We start from the raw sequence: 25,417 nt of genomic DNA, 5'->3' as shown, positions 1-25,417 counted from the left end.
CCATTTATCCACCCACTCACCCATTCATCCATCTAATCTAATAAGACATTGTTTATCATCTACTTACTCTGAGATATAACCTAAGAAAGCAAAGACAAAAATCACACGGTCCCATCCTTCAAGAAGTTCAATGTCTATTAGGGAAAAGAAACATGGTAACAATCGCTTTACAGATTTTACTGTGTGTAAGAATTAAAGTACTACTAGGAATTGGGCTGGCATGAAGAAAAAGGAGATAGCAAACATTGCTTGGCTCATTCAGGAAAAGCTTTGTACAGAAGAAAACCTCCGATGAGCTGCATTTTGAAGAAAGACTCTGTCAGGTAGATAAAGGAGGATGGGGTATCACAGCCGAGGGACCAGCTTGTGTGAGAAGCATGTAAGAACAGTCAGCCCAGGCACTCAAAGTCATGGTCAGTGTGGCTTCAGCCCACATTTCGTGTGTGTATTATTAGAACAGTGGGAGATGAGTTGGAGGGATGGGTGGGGACCAGATGACCAAGACATTTGGATTTTGTGCTGAACATGACAGGGAACCATCAAAGAGTTGGAGGAATATAGTCAGATTTGCATTTGGAAAGATGCTAGTCTTGGCAATGTGGAGGTGAGATCAGGGAGCAAGGCTAAGGGAGTGACTCCTGTTTGGGGACTATTACAATAGTTCAGGTGACTGATAAGGGCCTGAATTAAGTTCACAACAGAGGGATGGGTAGGAGGAGTTATATACCGAGATCTCAGTGAAGTAGACAGGTCTTATCGCGTGGGGTGCAGGGGAGGGAGGACTCTAAGCTAACATCCGGGTGTATAATGCTGTCATTGACCAGAATAGGGCAAGCAGGCAGAGTAAGCAGTGAGGCACTATCCCCATCCTGAGAGGGCTGGACGAGGAGAATCTAGGGCCCATCTTGGGCAGTTGATTAGATACTGGTGTCATTTAATTATACGAAGAACATGGAAGGAGCAGGTTCTGAAACTCATAATGAACTGGCGAAACAGTTATGCCGCATAGTAACGTACTGCATAAAGGAAGAAACTAAAGCTTGGATCTTTTAAGTGATCAAGGACCCAGCTGTTCCTACCCCTAGTCTCGTGCACTTTCCAGTATGTGCGCTGTGACTTTGCTGTACTTCATCAGCCATCTCCACCCGTGATGTCCTGGGCCCAGCGGGTGAGCACTATGTGGGTGCTCTTATTTGAGACCAGACTAGCTCAGGGCCTGAAACATGCAGAAGCACAGAATACATTCAAGGCTAAAACTTACGAACTTGACAAAATGATTTTTTTTTAATTGACATCCAAATACAATAATAAATATATAACTGATTTAGTCAAAGCAATGTTGAACTACAGTGACTTATCATTATAAAAAATTATTTACACTGCCAAATTTCTCCATGTAACACCAATGGGTATTTGTACCGATAGTATTATGTGAGTCTTTATTATTTTACGGGAGTTTTTCAACAACAACCTGGAAGATTTCTTAAACTCACCTAGAACTGTTGATGTAATAACCTAAAATGAATTTTAAAATATTTATAATGTAATGCTTAAAAGAAATTAATATAAAATTACTATAATCTAATAAATGTTAACATAATTCTAAAACACTATTCATGTGTATTATACTAATTGCAGTTCTACCTTAATTATAAAGTCTGAAAAATTAATTGAAAAATTTTAATGAATTTATTTTAATGTCAAAATGGAAACTACTAAATAGAATGATGTAATTTTTTAATGTGTGGCCAAAACATTGTTCTCTGGTTAGAAAGTAAATTTGTTACTTCAATGAAATATTTACCAGAAACTTTGGTTTCGCACAAACACGAACCCAGCAATTAGAATGGTACCTTCACATTAATACATGTCATTTAGGTAGGCATTTTAAAGATTCGTTTATCTTTTTTATAGCCTTCATTTTGTGTTAAGGGATTACTTTTATGGAACAGTCTTTTCAATGTTAGAGAAGATTGAGAATCTCTGAAAAGCAATAGAAAAATAATTTAGATTGCCAGGTATTTATTCTGTTCCCCATGATCTGTATTTGAGCAAGCGTCTTCCCTCCACTTTGTTCAGTTCCGTGACTGCTTCTGGGCCCATGCCATACAGAGATGTTTAATGACATCATAGGAAGGAATGATGTCACACTTTCAATATTATGACTTAAGTGTAGGCTTAAGCAAAAGGAACAGATGGCTGCAAGAGAGCAAAACCCTTGTTTAAATTAGACCAAAGCCAGAAGTTGGCTCTGAATGGCGGAATATAATTAAAACGTTATTTTAAAATACCTTTTGCGGTTTATACACCTTAGGAAGGGCTTTTTATCATATGAACTTTCCAGCTGCCACATCGCACAAAAGACACTGCGTTGTTCATGTAAGGCGATACACAGTTCAAGGAGCGACGGTATTGAGGAGAGTGAAGATAAATCTCCTCGACATGGCAATCCTATTTGTTAAAATGTCACATTTCATGGGAATGGTGTCAGAGTCATGAAAAATTGCTTTAGAAGAAAAAAAATTGCTAGCGGAAGGTTTTGGTGGGTATAATGTACTTAAGAGAATGCATGCCCACTGCCTGCACTGGCCCTGACGCTGGGCGGGTCTGCCCTGGTGTCTCTGTTAAAGAATGCAATTTCGGATAGTCAACAAATATCAATTAGCAGCACAATTTAATTACATTCCAGTTGGCACTTTTCTATATATTACAAAGCTTCGCAACACTTTAATTTACCAAACATTTGTCTGGATTTTCTTTTTAAACAGTCCTTCCTATGAAAGAAAATCCACGTTAAACAATAATGGGAGAAATCTGCATAACACCTAAAGAGTTCAAAATAATTCTTCTTAACCCCTTTTGACAGCTGGGCAAAGGACTCAAGGTCATGCAAGGTCGCGCAGCAAGTAAGTGCTAGTGTCGGGACTAGAATGAGGCACCGTGACTCCGGCACCCCTCAGTTCTCTGTTTTCCCACGCAGGTGTAGACTGGATGTCACGTTAATGAAAGCATAGCTGCTGCAATTGTCACCACACAGTTTCAACCTGAAATGTATTCAAGGTTTGGGTTTCTATGTCAGCTGAGTACTCTCTACAAGGCAATGTAGATTTTTATGTAAAATTTAGCCACAGTCATACCTAGGTATATACACAGTAGCCGCAATGGCAATTAAAGGCATCCAAATTTTTTAAATATTTTCCTGTCGTCTGCCATAGTGATAACAGAAGAATGGTCAGTGGACATTAGTAAATGGGAAAAAAGGAAGTGGTATCAGTTCATATTTTCTTTGAAAAATGTTCACTTGCTTGCCAGGCCCCTGCTTTGTTGCCTGCGTTAATTTCTTCATTTGTCATTCCGTGGTTGGAACTAAGCCACTATGACTAGATAAGTTGCCTTTACTATCCATACTCCACACAGTGCATATACCATACAATATACACTCAGTTCTTTCACTGCATACTATATATTATGTACGTAATACATACATATACATAATCCCGATAATGAACTTTTAAGAAATACAGCACCATATGCACAGAATTCTAAGTGTTTAAACCATTTCATGTGGCTAACATTCCAGTTGTTCTTTTTCAAAGTGCTCCTATTTAAATAGATAAAGATATTTTGCTAAATTTAAGTTTGCCAAACATTTGCCTGGAATTGTTTTTGAATGCTTTCATATTAATTCACTCATATTCATAGGAATTAAAACCGTTCATTCCTAACAATACCAGATAAGCATTTTCTGGTGGCTTTTCAAAGACAACTTTAAGGTCAAATGTCACCATAACTATTATTAAATAATCATTTGAAGGCAAGGAGGCAGCTCCTTTTACAGTAATTAGGCACAGAATAAGTGGAAAAGAGGTTGGAGGGAGGAGGAGGGAGGGAAGGAAGGAAGGAAGGAAAGAAAGGAAGGAGGGTGGGAAGGAGGAAGGAAAGGAGGAAGGAACATTCCACTCATTTCATCTAATTAGGAGCATGAAAAAAAATATCCAAATTGTACCCTTTTAAGAGTTGGGTGGATTCGGCATGAATAATCAGAGATAAAGAGAAGGAAATGTGTTGTTAGCCCATCATCTGTGTCATCCCTTTCCTCTCTCAAAAACGCTTGGGTCAAATACGTTAACCTTCTACAGGGACCAGTTTTCAAAGAGAGAAGATGTGCTATTTTCCTGCCCTTCATTATTATTGTGTGCCTCCTCAAACTTCTCCAAGCCCCGGATTTCCATCAGAGCCCTTTGGTTTGTTAAATGGATAGCCAGATAGAAAAGAAAAAAAATTGAGGCCTCTCTGGTGCTGTCCCGAGCACTCACAATGTAACCGGGAACTAGTACCCAAATACCTTCCGGCCGTGTTGTTTTACCCAGCTGTCCTTGGTAATGAAAGAATTATGTTGTCATCAAAATACCTACAGCTACTCTAAAGCACATTAAGGATAAAATGTCCTTGGAAATGGGTCTCAAAAGACTGTCTGGGGGGGTGTCTTCTTCAATCACGTATAGGCCGTATTAGACCGAGGGCAGAGGCAGTGCTGTGATTATATGCCACCTGGAAATGTGGCTAGTTTTAACAGGTAGTAAAATGATAATAAATGATTAAAATGCATAAAGGCTTTGTGTATTAAAAGCAAAAAGGACACATAAATGCTGGTGTTATTTTCCAATAAATGTTGACTTTGGGTGACTGTAGCTGTCAAGGGCAGCCCCCTACGAGGTCCCCTAGGGTTAAAGTCACAGCATTCCCTGGGCACTTCCACAGGCCCGTATTTCTTCAAGAGAACAGATGGTTAGAGGAGGGCTGGACACAGAAGCAGATTTATCTTGTCAGGCTGTTATCTCCAGGTAAATGACCTTAAGCAGGTCACAAATGGTCACATGACAGCAATATGGTTCAGAGGTGTCCTAAGGTGATGGCCATTTGTTAACTCTTCCCTCTCAGGGGCCCTGCTAATACTTTTGGACAGCTGTAAAGCAGTGTGTTGTTGTTGCTGTGTTGCTTGTGCGTGTGTGTGTGTGTGTGTGTGTGTGTGTTTACTAATGTATTTAAGGTGCCTTATTATGAATGATGGTGAAGATTTATATACTTTCAAAAACACTTAATTGCTTCATTGCGATTTTGGATATCTTGGAATATTTTATTTTGTATTCTCAAGTGATAGAAATCCCACCTTCAAGGGGATACATGAACAGTTTTACAGGCAGTCAGGGCTGAGCGTCAGTTCTGCTAGGAAGCCCGGCATCTAATGGGCTGCAGAGCGTTGTTGACTTGTCACCTTGCAATCACAGCAGCCTGTGGGTTCAAAACCTTCTTCTTTATGCGTGAAAAACATGGTGGGAGAAACAACATTATTTTCTGGTTCCTTTTTTGTTTTTTGTTTTGTTTTGTTTGGAGGCCTCGTTTTCAGGATGCTTTTCCTTTTGTCCGTTGTCTGTGCACTTTGTTGCATGAAATACATGCCCTTTTGTGATTTGTCCCCATTATAAAAGCTGAAGTCCTTGCCCTTTCAGTACAGATCAGACTGTGTGTGTGCAGCCCAGCAGACCTCAGAGAGCCTGTGAAAGGCTGACCTAGTCAAACCTCAGGCTGGCGACTGTCTTGCTGTGAACAGTCACATCAAAAAGCTAAAGTTGCCTGCATCTGCCTCCACGATTTTTTTTGTTACTTTATTCAGTTTGTTTTTCCAAATGCACTACTTTTTCTAAAGCCATTTTCCCCAGTTGCCTCTCCACTGAAATGTTCATGCTTCTATGTATTTCTTTGCCAGGTACTGGAACCCTGAAATATCCCTATTATAGATACAGAGTGGGTGGCTGTTCCAGAAATGGCCTCAGGATTTTCTAGGATGCTCAGAGTGTGTCTGATGTCAGGTCAACCTGCCCATTCCACCCTGAGCCGTCCTAGAGGGAGGCTTTGACATGGCAGCCAATGAAAATCAGATAATATAGCTTTATTGTTTAAAAGAAAATACATGTGCATATGTGTGTATGTGTGTGTGTATACATATGTATATTGTACATCTATATGTTGTTTGATTTTATGAGCAAGGAATACATATTTATATTATATTGATTTTAAGAGCAAGGAATAAACATATAATATATATTATATAATATATGTATATGTGTGTGTGCATATATACATATATATATATAGTTTGTTTTTATGAGCAAAAAAATTCTACTGTGCTGAGAGTTAAGGCTTATTTTACAATTTCCAATGAAAGTGCATTTCCTATTAGAGCAAAGCATAATTTTCTAACTTACCTAAATGTCTAACTGTAAACAGATAGGGCTAGAAAGATTCTTCTTTAAGAATCGTCATGAGCCAGTTGCAAGCAGTGTAGCAGACTAAACATTCACAGAAAGCTTTTCAAGCATAGTGTATGTAAAATATTGACCATATGAAAGGGGGATAAAATCATAGTTTTAAATCCTTGGCTGAGCTGGTGGGAAAGTAAAGGGCTTGCTCGAGATGCAGAAACAACAGGAAAGCAAAGAAAACAAAGAGTAAGGGGAAACTCAGAGCTATTATTTTCCTGTGAGGCGACGCAGCGGGGGCGGGCGGGCGCATTATGGGTCCAGTAATAGACAGCCAGGGCTGGAATAGGGTGAGAAGAAAACTGGAGACTCAGCCTCCGCAGGCACATAAAGGGGCTACTCCTCTCCGCCAAAGATGACACCCTTGTGGATGAACTAGGTAAAAACTGGCCCAGAGAGGGAGTCTTTGGAGATTTTCTGTCTTTTCTCAGTCTCGCCTTTTGGTGAAAGGGAGGCAGGTTGATAAAAGTCCCCTCTGAGAATCTGTAACCACAGCCTGCACTCACTGAGTTTAGGGACCAGAAGTCATAGCACGTGTGTAGTCCTGAACCCCTCGAGTCAAAAGTTTAGTTTGAAAAGTCACAAAAAGACAATTGCTTCGTCATTCTACTCGTATGAGGTACCTAGAGCTGTCAGATTAATAAAGAGAGACGGTAGAGTGTGCTGGTCACCATGGGCCAGGGGTAGGAAGAATGAGAAGGTGTTGTTTAATGGGTATAGAGTTTCAGTTTTGCAAGATGAAACGAGTTCTGGAGACTGGTTGTACAACAATGCGAATATATTTACTTCTGAACTGTACACCAAAAAATGGCTTAGATGGTAAATGTTATGTTAAGTGCATTTACCACAATTAATTTTTTTAATTTAGCTTAGAGTAGTGCCAGGTTGGTAGTGCCCCCTAAGTGCCTACAAGAAAAAAACAAACAACAACAAAAAAAATCCCAACCCAGGTCTCATAATGATTTCCAAGGAATCTAAGATCATAATAAAAAAAATTTAATTCAAAGAAAGCAGCTCACATTAATGAGAGCCAGAAGAATCAACAAGGTATAAAGTCAGAGTAAAAAGACAATAGAAATTAGATTTCTTAATTATAAGGTAAACATTGTATGCTTAATATTTTTTAACAATCGAACTGAAAACATATTGAAGGAAAAAATTTAATCAAAATTAACCAAGCAGATTTGAAAAGTAACAAATAGAGCTTATAGAAAAAACTATAGTTCTTAGAATTATAAACCAAATTTATAGGCCAAGCAACAGATTGATTCCATTGGAGAGAGAAGTAGTAAATGGGAAGACAGAATTGAAGAAATTACAGCTCAAAGTTGCAAACAGAAGGAAATATGAAGGAAATGTTAAGATACATGGAGGACAGGTAATCAGATCCTACATATATATCAAATTGGAGTTTATGATGCAAATATAAAAAAAATACAGATGAAGCAATATTCGAAGAGACAACGGCAGAAGTTTTCGAGAAACAATGAAAGCTACATCATATCCCGGAATCCCAATTTAGAAGTACCTATCACATATTATTAGTCACATCGGTACTGTGTTAATTCCTTAATCAATTTAATCTAAAGGCTAATGTGTAATCTTTACAACATCCTTAGGCTTGTTCATCAAATTAAAAGCAGCCAACATATTTATATAGTCAACTGCGTTGCTGGCCCCTACACATCTCATCATCCCTAATCGTGGGGTGGATTGCACGAATTTGAACATCCTGCTTACCTATCGATGTGCGACATAACTGTTTTGGAGATGTCTGCACCTGCTTCTTGCAGTACTCGGATGATCTGAACGGGTGCGGCTGCATTCCTTCCAGGGTGAATGATAACAGGACAGCCGAGCTGGGACTGGGCATGAGCCGTCGCCTGGAGAACCTTCCTTTCACTGTCAGTCAGAGGCCAGGAGCAACCGATTTCTCCAATAACGCCACACTTGATACTGGTCCCATCAGCTCCATGGAGAATTTCATTAACGAGGACGTCAGTCAGCTAAGGAAAGTTGGGAATGAAAGTGTATTATAGACTGTGGAATTTATCAACGTGGAGTTAGCCCAAGGAGCATCTAGAACATAAAAAGACTGCCGCCGAACCTATGTGAACTATATAAAGTAATTATTTAATTCTCCCTTATTTACTCGGTCCTTTATCCTATGCAGCGTCGAAAACTCACAGCACGCAATGCTAATTTTACATTTTTTTTTGGTCATATATATAGTTACGGCTAAGAGTGGCTGGAAAAATGTGCAGTCGCTGACATCGTGATAGTCCTCAAAACATATAAATGTATAAAAAGGGAAAGACCTGATTAAAAAAATAATGCAGATAAAATTCTGAAACACAAAGTATTTAAAGATGAACTGATTCTGCAGCTTGACACACTCTGCCTATCAAGCAGGCAATGGAAGATGGGTATGAATATAAACATGTATAAACACATATAAACACATCCGTGTGCATATAGAAAGAGAGCACATACACATACAAAAGATGCTTGCTGCTTAGTTGTTCTTTTTTGTTCCTGCAAGATTTACTTCCCTGTGCCCATTCTCACTGAAGATATTATGACAAAAATAGGGGACTGGATCTTCTCCCACCCCTCCTGTTTTGTAAAAGGCAAAGGAAACATATTTGCAAATGTGCCAAGTCTCTGCCTGCCAAGTTTCACCCTACAGTGAATTTTTATTGCTGGTTCTTATAAAATCCAGAAAGAAAACTGAGGTTGCATAACTGAAGCTTATCGTGGAAAACGAAGGTTTACAAACAGATTGAGGCCCCGCCACTGAGCACAGACGTGACATATATGAATCCAAGTATTAAGATGCCGAGTTTTGCAGTGACCAGTGCCTCAAGCTCTCCTTCCTTGACACTTTTTCTTTATGAAATGAAATGTTCCTAATTTGGATCTCAGTGGGCAGATGTCTTTGCTAGCTAGCGAATTTCTGTAGTATGCTCAGCTACCTCTGAGCCAGTGACATTGCCAAATGCAGAGGACACGTGGGGATAATGCAACATCTGAAGTTCTGGCTATTTTGAAACGTACACACAAATCCTGTCAAAGATCGTCGGGCGTTTTACCTGCTCCACCGACATGGCTCTGGTCTCAGAAGAGTGAGTTGCATCCACGTAAAACCCAGCTCCAGATATGATGTGAATGCCCGTCTCTTCCGCCAGCCGCTTCAAAGTCTGCACGTCGCGGCTGATCCCAGTGGTCGTGTTCTCCACCAAGGCCCCTCCACCTTTGGCTTTAAAATACAACAGTTCTTCTTTGATGGCTTCCGTCTCCTGATTCAGCTGAAGATTCTCTTTATGGGAGTAAGGATTTTTCTGAATCCAAAACAAATTTTTCATCATAATAGGCTCCCGAGAGAGAGCTTCATGAGATGGCGGCGGTGGGTGGTAAGAGCAGTTAAAGGTCATTGTCAGATGTTCGTGGGTCAGGGTGCGGCCCAGTTTGTTCGGCTCCACCAGCCCCAAGACAGTCTGGACTTTGCCACTTAAGGGAGACATTTCTGATGGCACCAGAAGATTCTTTAGAAAGAGTGTTTTCTGGGAGAAAAAAAACGATAATCAGAAAATTTCACACACACATAAATTCTTTCCATAGGGGGGTGGGAGGCTGTGAATGCATGCCTGTGTAAGAAAGAATCAATGGAACTAGAGATACGATCTCACTTATCATTCTGCCAAAGTCAGAGTCTGTCCCTTGTTAATCGTGTAAGTTCACTGCAGCTCTAAGTGACATGCATGGTGTTAAATGTCCCCAACCACTTCCACTGGGACTCCTCTGCCTGATTAAATCCCAGCCTCATCTACTGGAAATATTTCTTGATATTCAGTTCACATTTTTCTTTTGCTTAATTTTATCTCATTAGTCATAGCTATGCTTCCTTGATAATCCAACAATAATCTCTATTAAAAATATTCTGCATGATCAATAACTTATATCAAAACCAGCCATGTATCAGAACTGTTTCATTTATTATTTTTCAGCTAAATTAAATATACTGGGGCTTCTGATGATTCCATTCTTCATTTACCATCCAACTGAACAAACTTTTGAGAAGGTCCACCACATGCCAGAAATTGGCGATAGGAAGAAGAATAAGACAAAATCTCTGACCTTGATGATTTCACAGATTATTCCCCACAGAACAACTTGAGGGAGCACACCTGGTTTTAATAATGAAAAAAAGAAAAGCCAAAAAAAAAAAAAAAAAACAAACCTCTCTATTCTAGATGTTTTATTTTGTCTAGGGCACACTTCAAAAATAAAAGCAAAAACTCTTAGTTATGAAAGCAACTATGATTTGTTGAAATTGAATCTTCTATCTCTAAAAATAGTAAATACTTCTCTATTTATCCTCTGTTTACTTTCATTTGTAACACAAATTAAGTTTTCACCAAGTTTCCATCAGTAACAGCAAGAAACCCCGATTCCAGCACTTGCATTTGAAAGTACCTTTCTGAAATAAAGGGATCTCACCCAGAAAGAAAAAGACACTACTGTAGGTGGCCAAGAACAAAACCAGCACCAGAAAGGGTGCTCCTTCCACACCGAGCTCCAGCCAGACACATTCAGAGGACAATGAAAAAAACTGCCTGGGAAAGTGCCTTTGGAGGTTCTCAGACTATTCCTTGAAAAGACAGTCTGAAATCACTTTTCCCCACATCCCTTTGAAGGCCTTCTCTGACTTTCTGAGCATCAGTTTTCCCATCTGTATGTCAGAATAACAATTTACATTTTCTAGGCTTTCATAAGAATTCAGTTAGATACCGCAGATAAAAAAAAAAAAAAAACCTGTTAAAGTGCTTGGCACATAGCAGACGTTCCACAAACAGTAGTTCTGCTATGCTTGTTGTGGGAACTACTACGTGTCTCCCAGGTTATTTCTTTTCAAAGGGAGTGGTTGATTAGAGAGATCATTTGGGGGAGCCTGGGTATAGGACAAATTCGTCATGAGCAAAGTGTATACCTAAAGCAAGATGAAAACAAGTCGGGGTTGGAGAAAAGGGAGCACTGAGTTAAAGGCCAGTTTACATCAAGCCTCTGCTATTGTCTGGAACTCAGGTGTGTGATGCATATTGGCTCACGATGTGTAAATGATCGATTTAGACTGCTGAACAGAGAACTTTTGGACTTGTAGCTAGCATGGCTGTTTGTTTTTGGTTGATAGCACTCTTTGGCAAGCCAAGCGTCCAACATCTAAATAATTCACATGGTGGCCGTGGTGGAAGAAGATGGCCTCTGTTTAGAGAATCACTGTGTAGCTGCCAGTCGCTGTACACACAGGGCAATACTTTTCACTAGTGGTGTCCAGGAATGGACTCTTCGCTGTGACGGAGAGCAAGGACTGCGTAGCTAGCTCCTTCTTCGGTTGATGGACTCACAGTACTCATAATAATCGATTCAGTCTTTGATGGGGCTTCATCTGCTCTTTCCTTCCTTCTGGGTGATGGTCTTACAGATGTGTTTCTGGAGAGTCACCGGGGGCCAGAAACTTGGACAAACTGGCAAAACACTATCTCTTTTACTACAAAAGTACCCAACTGCCTATTTAATTGACATACATTTGAAAGAGCAGTGTCGCTGTGAGTCTTCACGTGAAAAAAAAAAATCATTTAAGAAATGTCACGTCTTCTGGGAAATCCCTCTAAATGCTCGTGGGCAGAACTAGTGGGGTGCTCCCTGTGATCACACACAATGCAACCCCTATTTAAAGGATAAGAAAAGACTGAAGAACACACTGTAGGCAACACGGGTCTAACCTGGAATGCTCTGGTAGTGGGATGGAATATGTTGGTAGAGCTCGGGGTTCCTCCGTGGCTTGGGGAGCATACACGGTCCACACTTAGTCTGGAAGGTGCTTTCACTCTGCAGCTGGGGGCTGTGAATGGCCTGCCCCCCACAGGGACGAGGGTTCAAAGAACGTGGAAGACAGTGATGGACAGTGAGTGCTGCCTGGCAGAACTCCCAGAAAAAAAGCAGGCTCCGAGCATTTTGCAGGAAATCCATGAGAAGCTTCTCAGCGTTAGCACACACAGAAGGTGGTGGGAAAAGGGATAACTATGGGCACTGTGAACACACTCGTCAAAGCTTTGTCATACTTCAGAGGTGGAATCGGAGCAATCGAGAGACTGAGGACGGTCCGCAAGCTACAGCCCGGTCACAGGAAAAACCATTCGAATTCCCAAGGGTGCAGAATCAAAAAAAGAACATAGAACTTTGAAGGGGAAAAGAAAAACAAAAGAAGAAGATCAGAGAACAGTATTACAGCACGGAGCTAGAAACCAGAGACAATACGTGGTATTTGTCATTTTTGAACATGCGCGCACGAATTCACTTTTTACAAAACATAGAGCGAATTTGCCAAATCGTTGGCGATTTGGTGGTGGGAGGACAAACTAGGGGCAACTTTAGTTTCACCGAGATGTTGCCACAGCCATTTCATCCCGGCCATCATGCTGAAGACTTTTGTCTACCGAGGCTGACTATCCATCTCGGTTACACTGGACATCTCAGAGGGTGGGACTTCCTAGATATTTTACATGTGAATGAGTGGAATGTCTCTTCAATGCAGAATACTGTCCTCCCTGTGTCACGGACTTATGTCCCTTTCCTGCCCCTGCCGCGTTCAGTCCCGGACCTGGCTGAAGGTCCCTCTTTACAATGTTTGCTGCAGTGGTCGAATGGGCAAGTCGGTGTTTGCTGAGCTGACTTCCGGTTCACTTCCCTACCAACCGCGTTAGCTGTGATCCTCACAACGCAGCCCTCAGTCCACTTCGCTCACGGTTTCTTCTTTCCCTGATCAAACCCTGACTAATAAACAATGGGAAGGCATGGGGAGGAGCTACGACCTGAATAACCCTTTGGAGAAGGGACAGAACAAGGGTCGGATGGGTGTTGCTCGGCTGGCGTGTGACAGCCTGGTCTGAGACGACAGCGGTGGAGATGGTGAGGAAACGGAAATAGTCAGAGGAACAGCCGGTGGCATTTTCTAACTGGACCTGCTGGTGCCATAACATAAAGTTTCCCCCCAGTAAGTAGACTTCTAAGAAAAAAGTGCCGGCCGGTGAGAATGTGCGAGTGCTTCTATTTTTTTATGGGTTACTTCACAGAGTGGTGGTATTCTATGAACACCGCCCTTAAAACCGACGTCGGATTTGTGACCCAAATATTTTAAAAACCACGTAATATTTTTTTAAAGCTCGTTTGAATACTCCCCCCATGTGCAGGTTCAAGCCTGTGGCATGCCTTCTCTCAAATGGCATTGGCTCAATGGCCAAAGGACGGTGACACATGACCGCGTTTCCCTTGCCCAGATACTTACGTGGCTCTACTGCATGGAGATTTATAACTTTTCATATTAAACGTTGTCCAAAAAGTCAGTAACCACACCGGATAAAGAGAAAGAAATCCAGCCACTTCAGTGCACTGAGCAACAGTGGGACCTGGCTAGTTCTTCCAACTGTGAAGAACTATAAAACCGCTCAGAGATATAAATGAGCAGCTTGTATCTTGTATTCAGAGGAAACTGTCGGGTTTCATTCCCAAACTTTTTTTTTTTTTTTTTTTTCCTATTTGACTAAGGAAGTGAGAGATAACAGCCTGGGGATATTTCCAAATTCCAGGTGGTGGCAGAGATGTACCCAGGAAGTGACACTCCTGGAAAAAGGCTTTCACAGAGGGGTCTGCCTGCCTGGGGGAGGCGCCCTCTTCCCGGCCAGCTCAGCCTTCCCTGTCCTGCGCTCCTTGACAAGACCAGTTCACCTAAACTGATAAGTCACTTAAATCATTTTTAATGTCAGAAATCACTGACATTAAATTGGGCTGCTCAGTTGAAGACATTGGGCTTGTGGCTTAAGTGGCTCTTTAGTCAAACCCTGTGCTAACTGGCCAGCCCTTCAGGTCACACACACTCTGATCAATAGTACTAGCCATGCACCACATAACCACGTTTCAGTCAACAGTGGGCCCCATACACGACAGCGGTCTCATAAGATGGTAATGGAACTGGAAGATTCCTGTCACCTGGTGACGTTACAGCCGCCCTAGTGTGGTGGCGCAACACGTCACTCGGGTTTGAGGGGACGCCGTTGCAAAGCCGCTGCATAGAAGTGTGGCACACCAAGTTACATGGAGTAAGAATACTTGATAATAAGTGACTGCGATACCGGCTTATCTCTTTACTGTATTTTTTCATCGTTATTTTAGAGTGTGTTCTTGCTACTTAATTTTTTTTTTTTTAAGTATGCTGTAAAACAGTGCCATGCGATGCTGGCAGTGGCCTCACACATCCCGCGTTGGCCGCGTTTCTCGATCGCATCATTTCTCTTGTGCTTGATGGCATCGCGTGTTGTTTTGTGCAGTAACGTGCCGTGCAGGCCGGTGGCCTGGGAGTGACAGGCTGTGCCACACAGCCGAGGTGTGCAGTGGGTCGGACCATCTAGGCTTGTGTAAGTGCACTCGATGACGTTCACGTAACACTGAAATTGTCCTAACGTTGCATTTCTCAGAAGGTATCCCTGTCGCAAAGTGGTTCGTGACTGTACTGGCTTCTTGACTGTATCTGTTTAGTCAACAAACTGAAAATACTTTCTCCTTAATAAAAAGAAAGGGCGAAAAGGAGGAGGAGGGGAAGGAAAGAGAGCGAGGGCGGGGGAGGGAAAACCCACTGTCTCTACTCAGCATTACTCACCGCTTGTCGCAGTAACATCTGAGAGCTGGGACAAGCGCAGTGCTGTCAGAACGCTGTCTGCAGGACTGACCTTTATGTTTTCCTTCACTTGGAAAACTGAGATCTAGCTCCGCTCATTCTCAGAAGAAATTTGCACACTCAGTACTGTGAGAATGTTTAACGTACATTTCTCGATTTTGCTACTCACATCTAATCCTGGGAGTGAAATACATACCGAGTTACTCAGCACAGCAGTGACAACCTCTTTTTCTTCGTAAAGAACTCTCCACTCTGAAGTTATTTCTCAGCTTTAACTGTAAAGAATGTTCTTTTCCATGGATTCTGAGCAGTAGGCTGTCTCCTATTCTGAGCAAATTACATAGCTGGCCCTTAACTGTCCTTGGTCATCAAAGAGCTTATTACTTTTAATTCCTGTAAAATCACAAATTAATGTTTTAAACATATAAAATATCTATATTCCTTACACGATTTCATTTGGAAGGCTGTTCTTGAGGGGGCTTGGTTTAGTTGGAAGAACAGTAGGTTTGTAGTCAGGTTTGGCCCTTCTGCTAAATAGCCGTGTGACTTTGGGCAAGTCACTTAACCATTCTGAGCCTGTTTTATCATTTTGTAAATGAAGGGATTGGACCAGATGACTTCCAGATGACAGCCATGCTTCTGTAATGCTTTTTAACTTGAAATGGATAGTACTGACTTTCTGTTGGTCATCAACTATCAACAAAGGCTATACTTTAAGAACAGTTTTCAAAATGCATATTTTATATACATGTACATATGTACATGTCCAGGTAATGAGAGAATGAATTTCATTCATTAACTATCGTGAAGGCTGTACTAAAAGAATGGCTTTTAACATGTATATTCTATATACATGTGGATACACACCTACATGTACATGAGAGGGAGGTGAGGAGAGGGAGAGAGAGAGAGAGAGAGAGAGAGAGAGAGAGAGAGAGAGAGAAGCAGACATTATGTGAATTTAAGTTTTAGATTCTTTGAAGTTTAAATGAGAACTCTAGGTGGGCGAGTAACCCTGAACTTGGGAGTCCTTGCTCCAATGCTTCCCAGCTGTGCGATTGTAGAAAATTTCAAAACTTAAAATGAGTTAATTTCCTCATTTGAAAACTGGTGTAATATCTACTGCATAAGATTTGGAATGAAAAACAAGCAAAATGATACATAAAAGCAGTCTCTACATTATAAATGTTCGGAATTACTACACACTAAACTTTGAATCATTTTCCAAATACTTGCTGAGTACCCTTAGGCAAATGAACCTAAACTTGTCCTTTAGAAGAAAAACTACCGATAAGTGGATGAAGTTTCTGAATCAAACGGAGGCTCTAATTTTGCTTATAAATTAATTCTTTTATATGAGGCCTGCGGTTATTAAAACCAGATTGACTGTTAGGATTGACATCGCAACTCATTAGGCTTTTGGAAATGACCCACGGAAGTGATTATCGCTATAGGAGGTCCTGGTTATCCGTGGATAACTGAGACTGGAGATGCCTTTTTAAAAGAATGCCCTTCATACAGTGCGTTAGCTGGTCTCCCTGGATGGCTTTGAGTGAACTGTGCCTTCCAACATTTACATCCTTGGGCAGCCCCCTTCCACGCTGAACCTGAGCGGGCCTGTGGCTCGCTTTAACCAATAGAAGGTGGCAGAAGTGATGCTCTATGCCAGTTTGGGACTCAAATCTTTGTAAATAGCTTCTGCTTTTGTGCTTTGGAAAATCTCGGGATGCAGTGTAGGAAGTCTGGAGAAGGAGAGACCATGAGAACACATAGAGAAACAGAGAGTCTCCCAGTTACCCTAGGGTGCTCACTGAACTCACCCTGGTAAAAGGATCAGAAAACTGAGTTAGAGCAAACTTTCTAACCCAGCCTAGAAATCCACATAACTGCACATAACTGCAGGCCCACATAACTGCAGGCCCAGCTATAGCCAATCCAGCAGAGTCTGGCCCATCTGCAGAATTATGGGGGATAACCAATGGTTGGTTTTTTTAAAACTGGTATTTTAGGGATGGTTTGTTACACAGCAAGAGATAACCAGAATGTGTGGAGACCAGCATTGAATAATCAGCCGCACTTACAGGACTTGAGGTTTCAAATTAGAAAAATAAAATAAATCTTACAAAAATTAGTCAAAGAGCCAAAAGTTTCATTATAAAATGAATAAAGTAAGATTTACTATAAATCTGAAGTTTCAATAAGATTAAAATTTTCCTTTTTTTTTGTTATTGACGTTTGCTAGTGAAATGGGTATGTCACATGTAGAACCAGACTCTAAATGCCATTGGATTAAAATATCCTACAAATAATTACTTTTTCTTTTATATACGAACAAATGTCACAGTCTAGTTTAAATTACATGTTCTTAGTGATTAATGAAGAGAGCAGTGGCTACATACATAAAATTCTCATGCCTACAAACAAAACCTGAAGCATGATGTATTTTTTAAAAAATAATTTCCAGAAGCTATAACATAATGAGATACCGTCCAAATTCCACATAACTGTCCAAATGTCCAAATATCAAGTAATGAAGATTTTATTTGGAATTAATGCTTCCAGATAAACCCCAGCTTGATGTCAGTTTTGTGTGAACAGTGCTAAGAAATAAAAATATTTAAAATGTACAACACATTTAAGGAACTTGCACTTGAAACACAGGAAGCATCAAATAACCATCTGGAATTTTTCACGAATAGAAATCTAGGTTCACGCTTCCGGAAAGAAACTGTCTATTTAAATGGCAACTTAGTCCTAAAAGTTAACAGAAGTGGTCACGTTGTGGAGACCCAACAGAAAGCATCACTTGGGGAACACTTAAGACTAATATAATATTGTCAATTATGAATTTAAAAAAAAATCCAGCTGGTTCACTGATTGGTTTGTGAAGATAAGCAAGACCACAGTGAAGGCGGTGATCCGCCTTCAACATTGGCAAAAATGCGCATTTGCCCAACTTTTCCGAAAAGCAGTTTAGCAGTATGCATATAGAGTCCTGAAACGTTACTTTCCCAGTCTATCTTAAGGCAATACTTAGACACGTGTAAGAAATATTAATACACAAAGTTTCATTATGGCATTATTTAGAATAGAGACCAAAATAGCCTAAAATATGTGACTGCTTACATATATGATGGGACATTACGCAAACATTAAACTAATATTTTCAAAAACGATTTAATGACAGAGGAAAATGCCCTTATTATAACATGAGAAAAATCAATTATTATAAACTTATGGAGAGTGTATGTATCTACATATATGTAGAGCTTAAGTAGAAATTTTTAAAATGTTATGTGTGTCTTTGGGTAGAAAAAGGAGCAAAGATAAATACTTCTTTCTTTCAATGCAATTTAATGTATTTTCACTTTTTATGTTTATCTATTTCATTTATAATTAGTGAAAGGGACTAAAATGGGAAAAGCTCAGTGTAACCAGCATAAACCTATTTGATGTTCATACCAATGTCACATGTAAAATAGATGTTGAACCCTCCAACTAAAATACACAGACAGGCAAAGATTTATGAACTCCAGAGTTATTTCCAATCCTTCTTTATCGGCACAGAATTGCTAATTTGCCAGTTATGCCCAAGATTTGATATTGTTTGTGTGCAAATATTTCTGATCAAACTACACATCTTTGTAGTGGCTGTGGTTCTCTTTGATTAAATTCAAGCCGTTTGACGGAGCCCTTCATGGACTGATCTAGACTCCCGTGGAAGTCCCGGGGCAGTGAGAATTCTAGCAAAGGATCAGCAGCCCGAGAAATATTTACCACAGTCAAACCACACAAGGACCAAGCTTCCCCTATCAAATACACTCCTGTGTGGGGTTAGGTATGTAGATGGGGGTTGTCAAGAAGACATTTCAGAGGAAGGTGTCAGAAATTATAAAGTATGGGTCATCATTTATTTAATAGGTGAAAAAAAAGTATCAAAGAAAATAAATTTTAAATACAAATAGACCGCATAAGGACAAAACCATAAGAACTTTTTTTTCACAAGTGTTAACAGCCTCTGACAAGTTATCAGAAAAACAGTTATCATAGATTCAGTAAATATTTACTGGGCATCCCTTAAGTGTAAGACCCGCCGCTAGGCAGCGAGGGCCTATGGGAGATACAAAGATAAATGAGAGAGAACCCCCACCCTCATTTGGAGGCTGGGAGCCAATAATGGTGCCTTTCAGTCAGTAAACTATCATTTACCAAGCTCTTACCATGTCTCAGGTGCCACTCAAAGCATTTTATATTTATCTCACATGCTGCTAGGTTGATATTATCTGAGGAAACTGAGGCCAAGAAAAGTGAAGAAACTTGTCTAGAGTCACAGAGCTGGAATGCTGCAATTTGAGCCTGGGTCTGCTTAGAGCATGCCGAATATTGATGATGAGCAGCACTTCACAGAGACTTCTGTTGGGATTAAATCAGACCAGTTTAGCCTACGATTACGACAGTAGCCACCTTATCGGGTATTTACTACGTGCCAAGCACAGCCCACGGCGACTCGTAGAGGTCACCATATTTAGTCCTCGGACAGAATCTGGTGGTCTGCAATCTCTGCCTCTTCTCTGACACTATCTCTACCCAACTGCGCATGTAACAAAATAACCCAAGTTTCATCCAAGACTCCTGCCTCACTCACACGTACTCAGTTTCTAAATGTGACACATCCCAACACTTTCAGAGCATTTACATCGTCTTTCCCTCTTCATCGTCATAGCCACTGGGTTGGAACCACCATCGTCTGTCAGATGGATCAGAGTAAGGCCTTCCAACCCGGACCCGTGCCTTTCTCACCATGTGTACACAGTGCTCTTTCTAAAACACAGATCCAGACATGTCTCTTGCATGGTCCTCCTCCCAACCTTGAGAAACAAATCTGACCTTGAAGCCTGCTGGTGCCCCCGAACCCCCTGAACTCCCCCTGTCCTTCTCTGGACTCAACATGTCTGCACTGGTCTCAGGTCTTTGAATGTGTTTCTGCCTCTTTTGTTCTGAGCTTACAAACCCAACTCACTCCCACTCTGCCCCCGCAACCCTTTTGCTCAAGCAATCTGGGTAAGATGCTGGTTCTAGGCTTTCTCCCAGCACTTCAAATTTAACCTTAAAACTTACCTCTTACACTATTGTCTTTCTCCATTATATTTTGAGCTCCTTAAGGGCAGAGTCACAGTCTGGCCTCTCAGCCCCCAACCCCGTGCAGTGCCCGGCACATAGTGGATGCTTAATTAACACTGATGTGCCTGCTTGTTTTAATCCAGCTTTATTCCACAAAGAATTTGAGGTCACTCGCACAAAAGACACATACAGCGAAGAAAACAAATACTAAAAACAGGAGCAAGGAAATGAGAATTGGAAGAAGAATCAGGACCAGGAAGGAAGAACAGGTTAGCAGTTATTAGCAAAGGGCTAAAAAAATTGTCCTGCAATATGTATTTAATATGTTTCTGACCATAGATAATTCTGAGATCGTAACACACCCCTTTTATGGCATATCGCATTATTTCTCTAAGTCAAAGCAGCTGAAAATTATTAAAAACCCTGGAAAATATTTTCCCAAAAGTTTCTGGGCTATGGATTTTGAAGGCATTTTACAGCTCTCCTGTATCTTCATCCTCCAAGCTCTCAGATGACAGTAAACCTGCCATGTTAGATTATTCTTCTGCACCCAACACAATACTACATAGGAATACAAATACTTTTTATTATTTTTTATTATTTTTAATTTACTTATTATGTTGTTTACTTATTTCATATTTACTTATTATATAAGAATAAGACTCCTGAACATATAAAAACAACAGCAAAAGGCTTTATCTTCAAGGTTATTTCCTATCTGAATTGGTAGGGGCCAATTATAAATCAGAAACTAAAAATACTTAGTAAAATTACTACTTAGCAGGAGCCATTCATTTACTGGAGTAACGCTGGATAACGGCTCTTAGGTTAATTTTTTAACTGTATAGACTATCCCCACAAATTTCTTTCTAAGGCAGTTAAAATTTTAAACTCTCTTCCTTGAATCACAGAGAGCATTTCAGTTGCCCAAATCACTATGTATCTAAAAGTTATTTCCCACAAAATCATCTCAGGTTCTCTATTTTGAAGACCACACAGTAGACCATCTTTGAAAAATCTTGACTTTCACTCTCGTGCTTGACTAACTTAGTGTTTAAAAGAATCAGTGCCATGTATCTGCTTTTAGATTGTCAGGCCTACCCCGTTTGGTGTAAAAAATGGTGGTCATGCAGAAAAACGACCGAGAGTCACTGTAGAGAAATCTAGAACCTCTTTCATCCTGCATCTGGTCCTCTTTGACTTGTTCTACGGACTGCCACACAGGCTCTGCTGCCTACCTGGATGCCTATATGAGAAATGCCAGCCACGCTCAATGAAGATGAGTCTCACGTATAACTAGCTTTCGTTCTGATAACCACGTTAATTCCATCCACACACGGAGAAGCACCAGCTCCGAGCTATGTCAGCAATCGGCAAGAAGCAGGTGTTTAGTAGGTGTCTGTTCGACCAATGAACAGTTTTCCTTCTGCCCACCCTTCATATCCACACTGACGGAACATCCTCTCAGCCAAAAGCAATCTGATGTTTTCATGAGCATCTTGGCCTCTTTATAGGCTTGTGACCAGCTACTGTTATTCTTTTTGACATATTAAGAAAAGCTGCCTTAATTTATGAGTTTAAGGGCAATAGCATGAGCCTTAAATTCTCAGAGCATAAGTAAGGCAACATAAAGAAGTCAGATTTCGCCTGAATACATTTCAGTTCAGTGTGACAGTTACCTGTCGAGGACCTGCTATGTCCGAAGGAGGATACTATGGGAAACGAAGATGAAAGAGAAACAATCTTGCCCCAGGAAGCTGAAGAGCCCCCCTCCCCCACCCAGCCCTGTACCCCCTGGTACATGATGAGCATTCAATGCAGGATTGATATTTTTTATATATTATTGGGACACCTATATATAAAACAGTGCAGTAAACATTAGAAAAGAGGTCCAAAGCGAGTGCTCGGGGGATTTGTGTTTGGACATTCACCAATACTGGAGGGACTGGGAAGGCTTCCTGGAGGAGGCAGCGTTTAGGCTAGGCCACAGAACATTAAGGGGATTTTCACAAGCAGGCATTCTGGTGGCATGAACAAGGAAGGGCATGTTTGAGGGTTTGTAAGCCATCTGTAGAGGCTCAGGTTGTGGGGCAGGTCTGTGGTGGAAAACACTGACTCATAGGCTGGCCCCAGAGGATGAGACCTGAATTCGGATGGTAGTTATATGGGCGGTGTGAGGCCGAATGCCGGGGATGTGAGACCAGGAGATGAGTTAGGAAACTAAAGTGCTTTTCGTGGTTCCTCAGGGATTGTTCTAGGGCATAGGAAGCCTGGAAGAATAGTCTCCTTTCTCCCCCCCGCCACCCCCAACTTATAAAACTATTACAATGATAGCTGTATAAAGTACTTTTCACAATCAAAGTTTGAAAACAAAATTGGAAGGTCTCAAAAGTTAACTAAAATCAGCACGACTTGAATACATGTTGCCCTCTTAAATGCGTTATTTATGCATGGGAGAAAACGAAATCAAAATATTTACAATTAGAAAGTTCACAGTAATTGGACTCTGAACTCTCGAACTCACAACTATGACCACTGTTAATATCACACTGTAAGATTGTGTTTTCATAAAACTCTAACTGTACTGAAGCCCCAACTTCCTATATTGCTGGTTTCATTACCTTCAAGAGATTATGGAATTTTAAAGTATTATCTACAATAAGAATGCTATGTGTTTCTCAGAAGAGCATAAGTTACTCTATACACTTTAATTAAATTTCCTAATATCCTGTGAAGTAGGCGAGGGATCAGCAGAAGGTGAGTCACCAAAAAGTAACCAAGTAGAAGACTGAACCATAGGACATAGGATGAAATCCACTTTTATTATTATTGTTTCCATTTCACCACTGAGAAAATAGGGTTATTATTCAGACAAGCATGGTGGGCTTCCATTTCCACTGAAGGCAGAATACACTGCTGTAGGCTCTGCAAGCATCTCTTGGGAGGCCTTAAAAATAGTATAAAAACTGTGATCTCTCAGGTTTTCTCCTTTGAGAGTCAACCAACACTTATTAGAGAGCACCTAAAATGTGCACCAAAGAAAATATGTCACCCTTTTCTTGCAAAAGAACACAGGACAAACATCCCCATTTGTCATAATGTATAACCCCTTAGCTTTGATTGACTGGTTCCTCAGGAGCTCGGCTGGGGTCTCCCCACAGCTTCCTTCTCCACACCCCCGAGCTTCAGGTCATGAGAGGTGAGTGGGCACCGGTGTTAAGGAGGTTGTATTGGGAGTAGAGCTGGTTCTGCTGAAGACACAGTGCAAATTGCAGGGCTGGACAGAACTGAAGAGTAGAAAACTGAACAGCCCCTACCCCTTGATTCTACCGTTAGGATAGTAGACTCTAAAGCCAGCCTCTGAAAAAACAAACATACGGCAGTTACATGGCCTGGTTGATAAACCAACTCTACATTTTGTAAAGGAAATGAAAGGGTCCAAACCACTATACAAGACTATGACACCTTTCTCTCAACATAACCACCTCCCAACATCCTAGTGACACAGTCACGGCACCCAGGGAAGAAGAGACTCCAGTGTGAAAAAAAAAAAAATCATTAAAAAAATTAATGCTGTTGTTTTAAGTAATAATTTTGTATCACTGACATCTGAAAAACTGATAGAGATACAAATAATGAAATCCTATGGCAATATGTGGTTGTCAGATGATTACATTGACCCAGAATATGCTTAGAATTGTTTAGATGACCACAAAAATGAAAACACAAAATTGAAAATTTTGTTAAGAATTTGTAGATCTTCCAGCTTGAGAAAAATTATTTTAAAATAGCATTTGTTAACGGAGCTAGAAAAGAAGGCAAGATAACAAATGTTGCTGAGTCCTGACACAGAAACCTCTTTTTGAGAGAGACCAGTATTTAATGTACTAAAAATAGTGAACAGCTTATTTTCACTCCTGAAAACTGATTTACTACAATGAGGTCATGGGCGAATCTGTAATAACTGCATGTGGCATAGAGCAATAATCACTCTTTCCCAGTCTGAGATGACAAAAACAAACAAACAAACAAACAAACAAACACATGCTCTAACAGAATTCTAAATTCTCCAGATTAAAAACCCTTGCAAAATTAGGAAAATTCCCTACAGCCAAATATATTTTTAACTAAGTACCAGTCATGTAGATGCATTTCTATATAAAGAGGATATAATTTCCTGTATATTTTTCCATGAAAAATAAGGTGCCTTAAAAGATTTAGAAAGATTTGTCTGGCACTATATTTTAATCTGATATCTTAATCATTTCTATCACCTGCTTCCTAAGAATTCACAGAAAGCACATATTTTAAGTATTATTCAACATAACTATCTCTATTCTTGTATAATTATACAAAAGCTTCCTTTCATTGTAATTCTAACTGCACTTCCACAATATTACAGGTATACCAGAAGACTATAATTTTAATCTCTTCTTTGGATTAGTTTATATCTGCAACTTTAATAATGTTAATAAATTTCCTAAATTAAAAAAGAACATTTTTAAGTCACCTCATAAATCTGCTAAAACATGTCAAGTTATAGTACATCTAAATAAAGTATGGTTTTGAATTTAGATGAATGGTTTTCAAGTAGTAAAATAAACATATTTATTAAATAATATGGTACTTGTAATTAAAATAGGTAAGCCTTGATTCATGTTAAATGCTATTCGATCTCGGAATTTTTGAGCTGAAAGGGACTATGGAGATAGATTATTGAATTCAGTGACTTCATTTTTGCATGCAAACACTGAGTCCCTGATCATTCGAAGGCCTGATAGCCCAAATTGGAACCCAGTCTCCCAACTCGTCAGGCAAATGTTTGTTTTCTAAATTTTTTTTTTACTTAACCATGGAGATATTTACTATAAACATCACATAAGTCATCCTGGTGTCCATTAATGTGACACCAGGCGGCATCACTCATTGACCTAAGGAAGAGGCTACGATTATCTAGGACCAGAAAAGCTAACGCCACCTCTGCTGTGCACTGGGTGACATGAAGCAAGCCATTTAATTGCACCGTGCTTTCCTTTTCTAATTACAAAAAATTACTTGAGTAATTTTGACTTCCCTCCTTAAATTGGTTGTTGCAAGAAGTGGTAATAAAAATAACTCTAAAGCATACAGCATATCTAAGTGAGAACTAAATACTTAATAACAAACAAAAAAAACCTCATCTTCACTATATTTAAACCAAGGAGCAATAACCACTTCAAATCATAATTAAGAGGGAGTATCTATT

General features: G+C 40.2%; 1 protein-coding gene across 3 annotated transcripts in view; it reads right to left on the bottom strand.

The window, feature by feature from the left end:
• PTER (phosphotriesterase related) overlaps positions 1-25,417 on the bottom strand; it is a 52,639-nt gene that overhangs the window by 12,047 nt on the left and 15,175 nt on the right. For 2 of the 3 annotated variants that reach the window (XM_039877471.1, XM_039877473.1), the window contains exons 2-3: positions 9,413-9,883; positions 8,061-8,326 (exon numbers count right to left, since the gene is read on the bottom strand). In XM_039877471.1, the coding sequence (XP_039733405.1) occupies positions 8,061-8,326; positions 9,413-9,844 (698 nt within the window). In that variant the 5' untranslated portion in view covers positions 9,845-9,883. Of the gene's footprint in view, positions 1-8,060; positions 8,327-9,412; positions 9,884-12,103; positions 12,489-25,417 lie in introns of those variants that run through there. The other variant, XM_039877472.1, reaches the window with a different exon arrangement.

This window comes from Pteropus medius, unplaced genomic scaffold (genome assembly GCF_902729225.1).
Source record: "Pteropus medius unplaced genomic scaffold, Ma_sr-lr_union100, whole genome shotgun sequence".
NCBI classification, from domain to species: domain Eukaryota; kingdom Metazoa; phylum Chordata; class Mammalia; order Chiroptera; family Pteropodidae; genus Pteropus; species Pteropus medius.
This window is presented reverse-complemented; position numbering and strand designations above follow the sequence as displayed.